The sequence below is a fragment of the Neolamprologus multifasciatus genome, chromosome 4 (genome assembly GCF_963576455.1).
Source record: "Neolamprologus multifasciatus chromosome 4, fNeoMul1.2, whole genome shotgun sequence".
Classification (NCBI taxonomy): Eukaryota; Metazoa; Chordata; class Actinopteri; order Cichliformes; family Cichlidae; genus Neolamprologus; species Neolamprologus multifasciatus.
In genome coordinates this window covers 14,739,319-14,749,087 of record NC_140442.1, presented here as the reverse complement: position 1 = coordinate 14,749,087, position 9,769 = coordinate 14,739,319, and the positions used below count along the sequence as shown (strand labels likewise).

The 9,769-nt window shown below is 39.8% G+C and overlaps 2 protein-coding genes and 1 long non-coding RNA gene across 7 annotated transcripts in view; 1 reads left to right on the top strand and 2 right to left on the bottom strand.

Moving 5' to 3' along the window:
- Positions 1–1,359, bottom strand: part of crebbpb (CREB binding lysine acetyltransferase b) — a 40,658-nt gene extending 39,299 nt beyond the window's left edge. For 2 of the 4 annotated variants that reach the window (XM_085156711.1, XM_085156713.1), the window contains exon 1: positions 6–1,357. In XM_085156711.1, the coding sequence (XP_085012837.1) occupies positions 6–90 (85 nt within the window). In that variant the 5' untranslated portion in view covers positions 91–1,357. Of the gene's footprint in view, positions 1–5 lie in introns of all 4 variants that reach the window. The other 2 variants (XM_085156714.1, XM_085156712.1) reach the window with 2 other exon arrangements.
- A 478-nt stretch (positions 1,360–1,837) lies between these two features.
- adcy9b (adenylate cyclase 9b) overlaps positions 1,838–9,769 on the bottom strand; it is a 43,018-nt gene continuing 35,086 nt past the window's right edge. Inside the window, exons 7-10 of one of the 2 annotated variants that reach the window (XM_085157910.1) lie at positions 9,365–9,524; positions 8,680–8,822; positions 7,372–7,395; positions 1,838–6,919 (exon numbers count right to left, since the gene is read on the bottom strand). In XM_085157910.1, coding sequence (XP_085014036.1) covers positions 5,560–6,919; positions 7,372–7,395; positions 8,680–8,822; positions 9,365–9,524 — 1,687 coding nt within the window. In that variant the 3' untranslated portion in view covers positions 1,838–5,559. Of the gene's footprint in view, positions 6,923–7,371; positions 7,396–8,658; positions 8,823–9,364; positions 9,525–9,769 lie in introns of both variants that reach the window. The other variant, XM_085157908.1, reaches the window with a different exon arrangement.
- Positions 6,828–9,518, top strand: LOC146520068 (uncharacterized). The gene is made up of 2 exons (XR_014873860.1): positions 6,828–6,922; positions 8,659–9,518. It is a non-coding gene; the product is annotated as an uncharacterized LOC146520068 (long non-coding RNA).

Genomic DNA, 9,769 nt, shown 5'->3' with positions numbered 1-9,769 from the left:
CTTACCTGGGCCATCTGATCCTGAGGGAGGTGAATTGATCTTGGGTCGCTTTGCAGTGGGGGGTCCCACATCCATAAGATTGTCAGCCATCCTCGTCGGCAAATATTACAAGCGCTTAAAGACACCGACGAATAAAAGTAGAAATCAGTCCAAATCTTCGCCCCCCGGTTTGCAGTCGCTGGTCACTTGTATTGTTAGGCGCCAAGGAGCAATTTAACAGTTTTTTTCCTCCTTTTCTTTGACTGGCAGACTGGCGAAACGCCGCCTGGAGAAAAAGGATTTCAAAAGATAGGCAACAGCGCCACGCTTCGCCACCTAAGATCACCCCATGATAATCCAACACCCAACACCCACATAATTATCCTCAATAACCACGTCCAAAAATTATTTTAGTCCGAGAAAAATAAATAAAAATCAATCATAAAATATGGCACGAAGCATAAGCGAATCCCTTTCTCCGCAGATCGCCGATTTCACGTCCGCACAGAATCATTTTTTTTGCAGTCGAAACGAGCAGCCATAAATTCCGTTTTGGGCTTAAATAAAAAGATCAAAATTCGAAAAATATTTTCTATGAGACGGATTATTTTTCTGGTCGCTGTCTCCCGATAAATAAAGCGTCTCGGGACGGCGATACAGCGAGAAGCGGCGCTCTCTAAAAGGGAAATCAAATATACAGAGGGCTTTCGAGACGACAAAACCCCACTTAGCCCTCACATATTTGCATTATTTCTAATCGGAAGAGCTCACGCTTCGATTTTCTGCACGAAAAAAGCCGTTTGAGCCCGCTCCGTGTGGCTCCGATCGGTTTTTTAATTTAATGCTCCCCCGAAATCCAGACTATGAGCCGCGTCAAGATGGCGGCTGTTGATTCCTCCGATACAAAAAAGTTTTTTTTTCTTCCCAGCTAGACTGTGGGGGGAGGGGGGAGGCGCCCTGACGCCCTGACGTAAACCTGTGTCCCCACCGTGCGTCATGTGGACGTACGAGAAGTTGCCTCTAGGGGTGGATTACACAGAAAAAACGAGCTACCTGTTTCAAACTTTTCAAACACCCAACAGTCGCTACCTGAAATGGAACTTTTTTTTGTATTTCGCAGGCTAAAACGTGAGCCAATGCTATACACTGTTATATAGAAACAGATAAAGCAGCCTTTACTTTTAGCAAATACACTATCAAGTACACAAGCTATGATAAACCGGTATGTGACTATTGGTGCTTACAGGAAAGGTTTTAAAAACTTACATATTATCCCATCAAACTTATGTCTACTTACTTATAAAAAAAATCAAGTGAAGATTCTCTGTGAGGTGTGAAAGTAGATGATTACATTTTGGGAAGAAGCACCTTTCAGTGTGTGTGTGTGTGTGTGTGTGTGTGTGTGTGTGTGTGTGTGTGTGTGTGTGTGTGTGTATTCATATATATATATATATATATATATATATATATATATATATATATATATATATATATATATATATATATATATATATATATATATAAACTAATTAGAAAACAGAAAACTAATGAAGTACTAGCCAAGCACACAGTCGAGCTTATGTCTTTGTTATAAATGTGTATCGATGCACCAATGTTTAAGTTGCATGAAATCTTGTAGCTGCCTGTATTGGTGGATAGCATAATCAGTTAAGAAATATAATTAAAAAGCTGCTCTCAGTTAAATGCAGTGGACTGGAAAGTACACAGTTTGCTTCTGAAATACATTTGAGGGTAAGTGTAAAGTAAAAAAACAAACAAACAAAAACTTGTACCATGTACTTCTATAGTTTCAATCTATCACTGGTAGTATACAGGCTATAAATTCATTAGAACAACATTTCCCAGCAACTGACTTTATTTATTATTAAATTTAACTTCACCTGTTAGCGTGCTATATACAAAAACATATCCAAAGAAAGCAACAGTTCATAGAAGTGGACCCATTATGCTTTTCTTCTTTTCTCTCATATATAATTATGTTACAATATCAGACACACAAACCAAAAAGTTTTGAATAATGAGGTTGATGTACAAAAGAAAAAAAAAATCACTTTAAGCCCAAAGTTCAGGCTTCAGACTGATATATACACTATGTTTCAGACACTTTCTACTGCTGACTCAGTAACTGCAGAGTCCCAAACCTCTTCTTGCATTAACATCAGCACAAAAACTGTAAACTGGGAGCTTCGTGGTATCAGTTTACATGGCTGAGCAGCTCTTGTAGGTGTAATGTGTCCATATAGCGTAGGGTAAAGGTGATAAAGAACTGTGAATCATCCAAAGTTACTTTACTAGAGTGCAAAAATCTAAATAATGATCCAGAAAAGAGCATAATAGGTCCCCTTTAAAACTTAGAGGGATCGACAGCGGGCTACTTTTCAATACTACCTACCAGAGAGGTCTTGCAACGTCTCCACAGTTTTATTTGGCTAGTTTGGATTAAAAAGGAACTTAAATCTCTACCAACTGAAGCCTCACTGTTCACATTCCTGCTAGGATTGGAGCATCTCTTCCAAAATACACACAATCACAAAGTTTTACAAATGCACACATTTTTTTAAACACACATGCAAGTATTATTCCAACATTGTTAAAATTACCCAGTTCGTAAGACAAGTAATATTCTAATACATGCGCTTATATAAATTCTAGAAAATGCTCAGATACTATACAATATAAAGGCATACTGCACATTAAAAAATGAGTGCCTTTACCAGTTAGTATATGATGACTGCAAGGTGTGCACAAACTACCTGCAAATTAAGAAGACAACAAGAGAAAATCCAAGAGATGGCAATGACACTCTTTGGCATTAATATTTGTGCCATTCCGCTGATTCAGAATGCCACTCACATCTCATTAAATCACAGCAAATCAAAAGATGCGCTCATGTTTGCAGTGACACAAGGGAAAAAGAAGGCATGTCAAATGTGTGAGTCAACACACCTTTCAGAGATTCACCTGTTCCGAGTAAAAAAACAAAACCAGCTTATTCAACAGGGCTTATCAAAATTATTAAGGAAAATTCCATTTTAAAAGGTAGCTCAACACTCAAGAATTATGACCACTATTAAGTGTTTAACCATGAACAGTAATGGTTATTCCCTTTATTACAGTGTAAAAAAAACAAAAAAAATGGAATGGTGTTAAGGGTTGTGTGCTCATAAGCAAAGGAAGGTTATTTTCCTTTTTAAACCATTGTTGTTACATTTAAACCAACTGCATAAGTAAATTATTATAACATTATAAAATAAAAGAGAAAAAGGAATTTAAAAACCGCAATAAATCCAAATAATGTCACATATTTGGCATATTTATATTTACTTATACATGTCAAGAAAAGGCACTGCTGAAATTTCATCTTTCAATATTTTATCAAATTAAATGATTCAAGCACAAGCGTCTGTATTTTAAATTCGGATCAATATTAAGTGTCAAAGAAAAAGAACTAACTTTAAAATATGACACGTTTAAATTTAAAAGGCACAAGCTACCCTAACTCCGCACTTAGAAAACAATGCGAGCAAACTATTTAACTATTAAGGTGTTGTTAGCTGCAGCAGCTTACATAGAGTTTAGGTCAAGAAATGGTGCACTGGTGAAACCATTTTTACGTCTGAGCACACAATCCTTTTTTTTTTAAACAGCAGAAGAAAGAAAATGTAACAGCAAAAGAGATGAAAACTGTTCTGACATTATAGATAGAAAAAATTAAAGGGAAAGCGAAAAGCACAGAGACCCTTCTATGAAATACCTTTTGGTGCACTGCCGTTTGCATTTACAGTGCCGTTATGTAAAGTTTTCATGTCACTGAAAGTATGAAGCGGTAAAAGCGTCCAGATGTTTGCATCCAGTAATGTCCTTTAAATAACAGAAAGTAGATTAAGACGCCTCAGATAGAAAGTTCAAGTTTTGTGTAACAATTAACACTATTAAACACATTTTTATTGTGACATTCCACTTTGATCATCCATGTCCTAAAACACAATCATCTAACACACAGTGTAATCCATAGCTAACCCAGGCAGTTTTATTCTCTAATCCATCTAAGAAAAAGAAATTAAGACACAATTTAAGACACTCTATAGGTACGCCAGCATCTTGTAGGACCCATTAAAATACTCACTAAACACAGTTAGATAGTTTGAGCTCCTACAAGAGTCTGGATGTGCAGAGGGCACAAACACTAGTAGCAGTTAGCCTATGATGCTGCGAGCATGCTGATTAAATGCAGTTTAGACCATCATGCCTCAGTGCTGAGGCAATGCAAAGATCTTAACTGAGGCCAGAGAAAAAGCTGCCACATCAGCAAACAAGTTTCTATTTGTAAACCTGCAGTTTCAGTCATTTGAGTAACTCATAGGCACCTCCCCTTATTAAAGCCTAAGTGATCTTACTATACAGACACACACTGCATAAGAGCAATACACTCAGTCGACAACTCACAGCTCAGCCTCGTCTGCCTTTAGCCTGTACCGATTTGTTCCCGTTGTGCCTTTCCTGATGCGTTTTCTGGTTTTCAAGAACAACATGGACACAGGCTCTGCAGGATTTTAGTGCGGTGCATTTTTTTTTTTTTACTCGTACATAATTTTGCCCTTCGCTTGTCAAATATTGTGATGTTTTACACATTGGTGCTTTTCTTTTTAATAAAAGGCAAAACTATCATAGCAAAACATAGTTTAAAAAGTAAACCTGTAACAAAAGCAAAGCTTTTCTTCCCAAAAAGCTTTCTAATTTATAATTTTTCCTTTATGTTGTTATTCCCTTATTTATAAAGGCTTAGTCCACATAATACTCTACTCTAAAGGCACTTAAAAAGACATATGAAAGAAATAATCAAGATTAAAGGTTTAAAGATAATCAAATAAGTTAATGGCAGATAATGGGATCTGCGACAGGCAAGAGAAGGTCCAGAGTCAGCTGTCACATTTTCCCTTTTCTTGTGCACTACTGCCTAAGACCATCTTTGTGGTCTACCCTCCACTCTTGATAACATCAGCCAACCGTGAGCCATTTTCACACATGTATCCCACCAGGACATCTACAATTGTCCCTTCTCACATGCTGCAGGTGAAAGTCCACTTCACGCTGCTGGAAATACTCCTTTTGGTTTAGATGAAGGTGCTGCTTTCTTAGCATGTGCAGGAAGCAGGACACATAACGTCCATCCTTTGCTGCGAATTCTCAGGATAAGTGCCTTTTCTATCCTTACACAGGCCCAACTGGACATTGCCTACACTTTGTGCTATAAGGAGCTTACTGTGGAAGCCAATTTGAAGTCTGATCAAATCTTTGTGCTCCTATATGCAGCTCAATTGGGTAATGTCTAGTAAAAATTATGTACTGCAGTGCATGTGTGAAAATGGCTATATTCTCACAAACACACACACACAACTTGCTTCTTGGCTGGTGAGGCGAGACCTTGGGGTCTTTTCACATCCTCCATCGCCAACTGAAGTAGGACCAAATGTACAGTGATTCTACACATGCCAGCTGGAAGGAATGAGAGCTTAAAGGGTAGAGGATTGATGATGAAAGCGGCACACTTGACGATTTCTAGAGTCTGGTTAACTCGCCAACATTACCGCCAGTTTCATCCTCGTAATTGTCCTTCTTGATATCCTTCAGGGGATTTGTTGACCTTTGGGATGTATCCTGCTGGGCTGAGATGATAAGTTGTTTGTTTTCTGACAAAGAAGGGGGTCCTTCAAGATTGGTTATATGTACAGATGTCAGGCCAGTGTGAGACTTTGATCGCCTGGCAGCAGAAGTTTCTGCAGTGGGACGTCTTTCACGGCTATCTACCTCTTTCACATGAGTAAGCCCTGTCGTACTAGGGGAACCAGTGCTGGCACTGGGTACCATAGTATTAGTACTGCTTGCAGTGGTGCTGGTTGCAGGGACCATGCTAGCGATTTCATCAGTGGGTGAGCGCCCGATGCTGCCATCCACCTGTGCTCGGATCTCTGGAGAGACTGAGAGCTGGTACTGAGGCACTGGGCCACTATCGCTGCTTTTAGGATAAAGGAAGGTCTTCATCTGACCTTTGCCCTTGACATTAACTGTGCCGCGATAATCAAACTCGTAATCCATGCCGCTAAGAACACAGTAACTCTCTTCGCTGACCTGGACACGACACTCCACGCCTGTGGTATCCATGCGGCTGGCAATGTTGACTGTGTCGCCCCAGATATCATAAAGAAGCTTGGTGGTGCCAATTACACCTGCTGTTAGAGGCCCGTGATTAAATCCAATACGAAGCTTAAAGCCAAACCCTAACATGTTCTTGTTAAAGTCATCCACCACACGCATCATTTCAAGGGCAAATTCAAAAAGAGCTCGGAGGTGGGCGTGAGGATGTGCTGCATCTGCACACTGCTGAGCGTTGAGTCCTGCTGCCGCCATGTAAGTGGCACCAATGGTCTTGATCTTTTCTATATTAGCAAAGGCGGGCTTCCGTAGGAGCTCATCAAAGTCCCCAATCAGCTCGTTGAGGACACGATAGCACTCCTTACCTCCTTCATAGCTTTCTTCATAAAATTCACTAAAGTTAACAATACTGGCAAATATTACACCCACATTGTCATGGTTCTTGGAGTAGCTCTGGGTAACCTTGAGCTGCTCGGCCACATGTATGGGAATAATATTGCGTAGCAGCCAGTCAGCCTGGTCCCTCATGTTCTGGATCTTGATGCGGTGTTGATCAGCTTCCACATTGCCATGGTAATGCAGACGGTAACTGACCTCAAATTCACGGTTAAGAAACCAGACCAAGAGAAGGAGGAGGAAAAAGGCCACACAGGCCTCACGGCCCAGAAGGTCCTGTGGGTGGGTCTGTGGGTCAAGTTCCAGTGGGCTGTCAGACATGACAATGGAGGTGTTGCTGTTGCTGCTGCTGTTGTTCTGGCCATCAGACCTGGTTGAGAAAGAGAAGAAAGAGGGAAAGGAAAGTTTAGAATAATTTAAGAAATAGTGCAGCTGTTACAATTACAAATAATCAAATGCAACATTTGCTATAAACTCAATGCATCTCACCAAAATCAAACTGCCATCGCTCAGAATAGAAGGTCAGAGCACCCCAGTGGCAGAGAGCCTAGAGTCTGGCTGGTGTCCTTATTTCACCCATTCAATCTCATTTCACTATCACTATCTGTTGAAGGCATAGTGTGTTTTGTCTTGTTTTAGCTTTAATTTTATTTGATAGTGAGAGACAAATGTAGGAAGTAGGCAGGAGGCTGACATGGATTAAAAAGCTTGGTTGGAATAATAACAGAGCCCATTCAGTTGAGGCTTTTTGTCCTGTTTTAATGTGAAATGATTGAAGTGAGAAATAATGCACTTCAAAACATCAACAATAATCATACTTACCAGAAAAACATACTCTTAGTGACACTGAAAGAGAAAAAGCAACATTAATTCATGGAATAAGAACATCAAAAATGATTTCAATTCACGGACATTATACTTGTTCATAGCCGGAAATGGCACACAATTGTAAAGAGGAAAGAATTCATTAGTTTTTATGTTTGTTATTGATGCCTCAAAAGTTTTGAGGCAGAGATTTTTGCGACTGACCATGTTATGTATGTATTTCCGAGAGTTCCTTTTTCAGGGTGCAAAATATAGGGAGGAGAACATTTAAATCAAACATGCAAACTGATTTACTAATGTTTAAGACACACAGTTTACTGTTAATTGCATCGATATTTATTTTTTGCGCTTGATATCGAAAGGAACCTGACCACATTTAGAAAACAGCACGACTTTTGTAAATCACTGTAACACTAACAAATTCTTCTTGTGGCAACTATTTGGGGATTGCGCTCACACCCTATTTTGCAAGTTGAGTTAAAGAAGGGTGCTAAATACAATGTGAGAGTTTATTGAAGTGGCAACCAGATGTTGAGAGACACCATTTCAGCCCCATTTGCAGTGAGCAATCGAGTTAGGCAAAGAAAAATGTTGTCCCAGTTTGTTTAATCTTTGTGATGATGACTGTAAAAACTGGGTGCAGGGTTGGCAATTTGCTAGTCAATCATATTATCTATGCAGATGATCTTGTGCTCTTTAGTCCTAGTGGTGCTGGTCTAGAGCAGCTCCTTCACATGTTATGTTATGTTGGGGAACATGAAATCAGATGTAATGCCTGCAAGAGCACTGTCATGATTTGTAAACCAAAGAGGGCAAACACCAAAGATTTCCAGAGTTTAAACCATCAGATAATATAAGGTCAGGTATGTTGGATATCTTATTAAAGATCAAATGACAGACAATGACATTTATTGGGAATGTCTGATGATGTATGCACAAGTGAACATCCTCTTATGTAAATTTAATGCATGTACAGACTTTAAGGCACATCTGTAGGTGAATTCCAGGAAAGCAAGTTTACGGAAACGTCATGTAGCGTATAATGACGCCATGAGCTTATTATCGAAGAGACCAAGATTGTTAAGTGCAAGTGAGATGTATGTGTTTCTATGGATTATGAATGAGAAATAAACAAAAGCTGACTGAATGGACCTCCCTCCTTGAAATTTTCATCATCACATTATCCTTTATAATTAAGTGAACTGACCAAATGACCATGCCAAAAAATACTGCGTGGGTTGTAAAGAGCAAAACTATTACTTCCTTTTATTGACGTCTCCGCAGTAAAATAAATGCATCTCATACCTGCAGGGGGAGCTGAAGAGCAAAGCCAGCAGTGCCAGTCCCACCAGTGTTGCTAGTGTTGAGCGCATCCAGTAGCTGAGCTGGCAGAAGTTACAATACTGAATAATAGCTATGATGACAGCACAGCAGATGAACATGGTAAACTGGGAAAACAAGAGACAGAACACAATATCAGTCAAAAAGGTGTAGAACATACTGTAAACAATACTAACTACAATACTTCTTACATACTGCATACAGCAATTAAAGATGAAGTAAGACAAGCAGAACTTGACGACGATGTGGCAATCGTGGCTCAAGAGTTGGGAGTTCGCCTTGTAATTGGAAGGTTGCTGGTTCGAGCTTGGACAGTCTCGGTCGTCGTGTCCTTGGGCAAGACACTTCACCCACCGCCTACTGGTGTTGGCCAGAAGGGCCGATGGCGCGATATGTCAGCCTCGCTTCTGTCAGTCTGCCCCAGGGTAGCTGTGGCTACAACTGTAGCTTGCCTCCACCAGTGTGTGAATGTGTGTGTGAATGGGTGGATGACTAGGTGTGTAAAGCGCTTTGGGGTCCCTAGGAGGGACTAGTAAAAGCGCTGTACAAATACAGGCCATTTACCATTTGATCAAACAACAGTAGCAGTATTTAATACTCTAAAGATCCCTTTTTAAAAGCATAAAATAAACATGAAATTTTAGTTCACCTGAATGGAGTGATGCATGTCACAAGCGACATGGGAGAATACTGCCACAGCAGGCAGGGACACCAGGACAGCTCCTATAAAGTGGCGTGCTATCCAGCCTGACATGGCCGTCATCAGCACTCGAGTGCAGGTCAGCACACTATCCAGATAAAAAGCCATACTGGAGAGAAAAGAAACCCAGAAAATGATGACTGATACAGATGACATGTGAGAGATTTTATAGTTTTATGTGTCCTCATGTGATCCCAGCTTGACTAATAAACTGGCTGCAGATATAATTATTAAAGGGCTGATTTATATATGATATATATTTAGATGGAAAAAATTTCCTGGCTCTTTTTGTTTTAGGGTCTATACTTTTTCTTTCTGCACAGATTTTACCTGTAAGTCCAATATTAACCACGC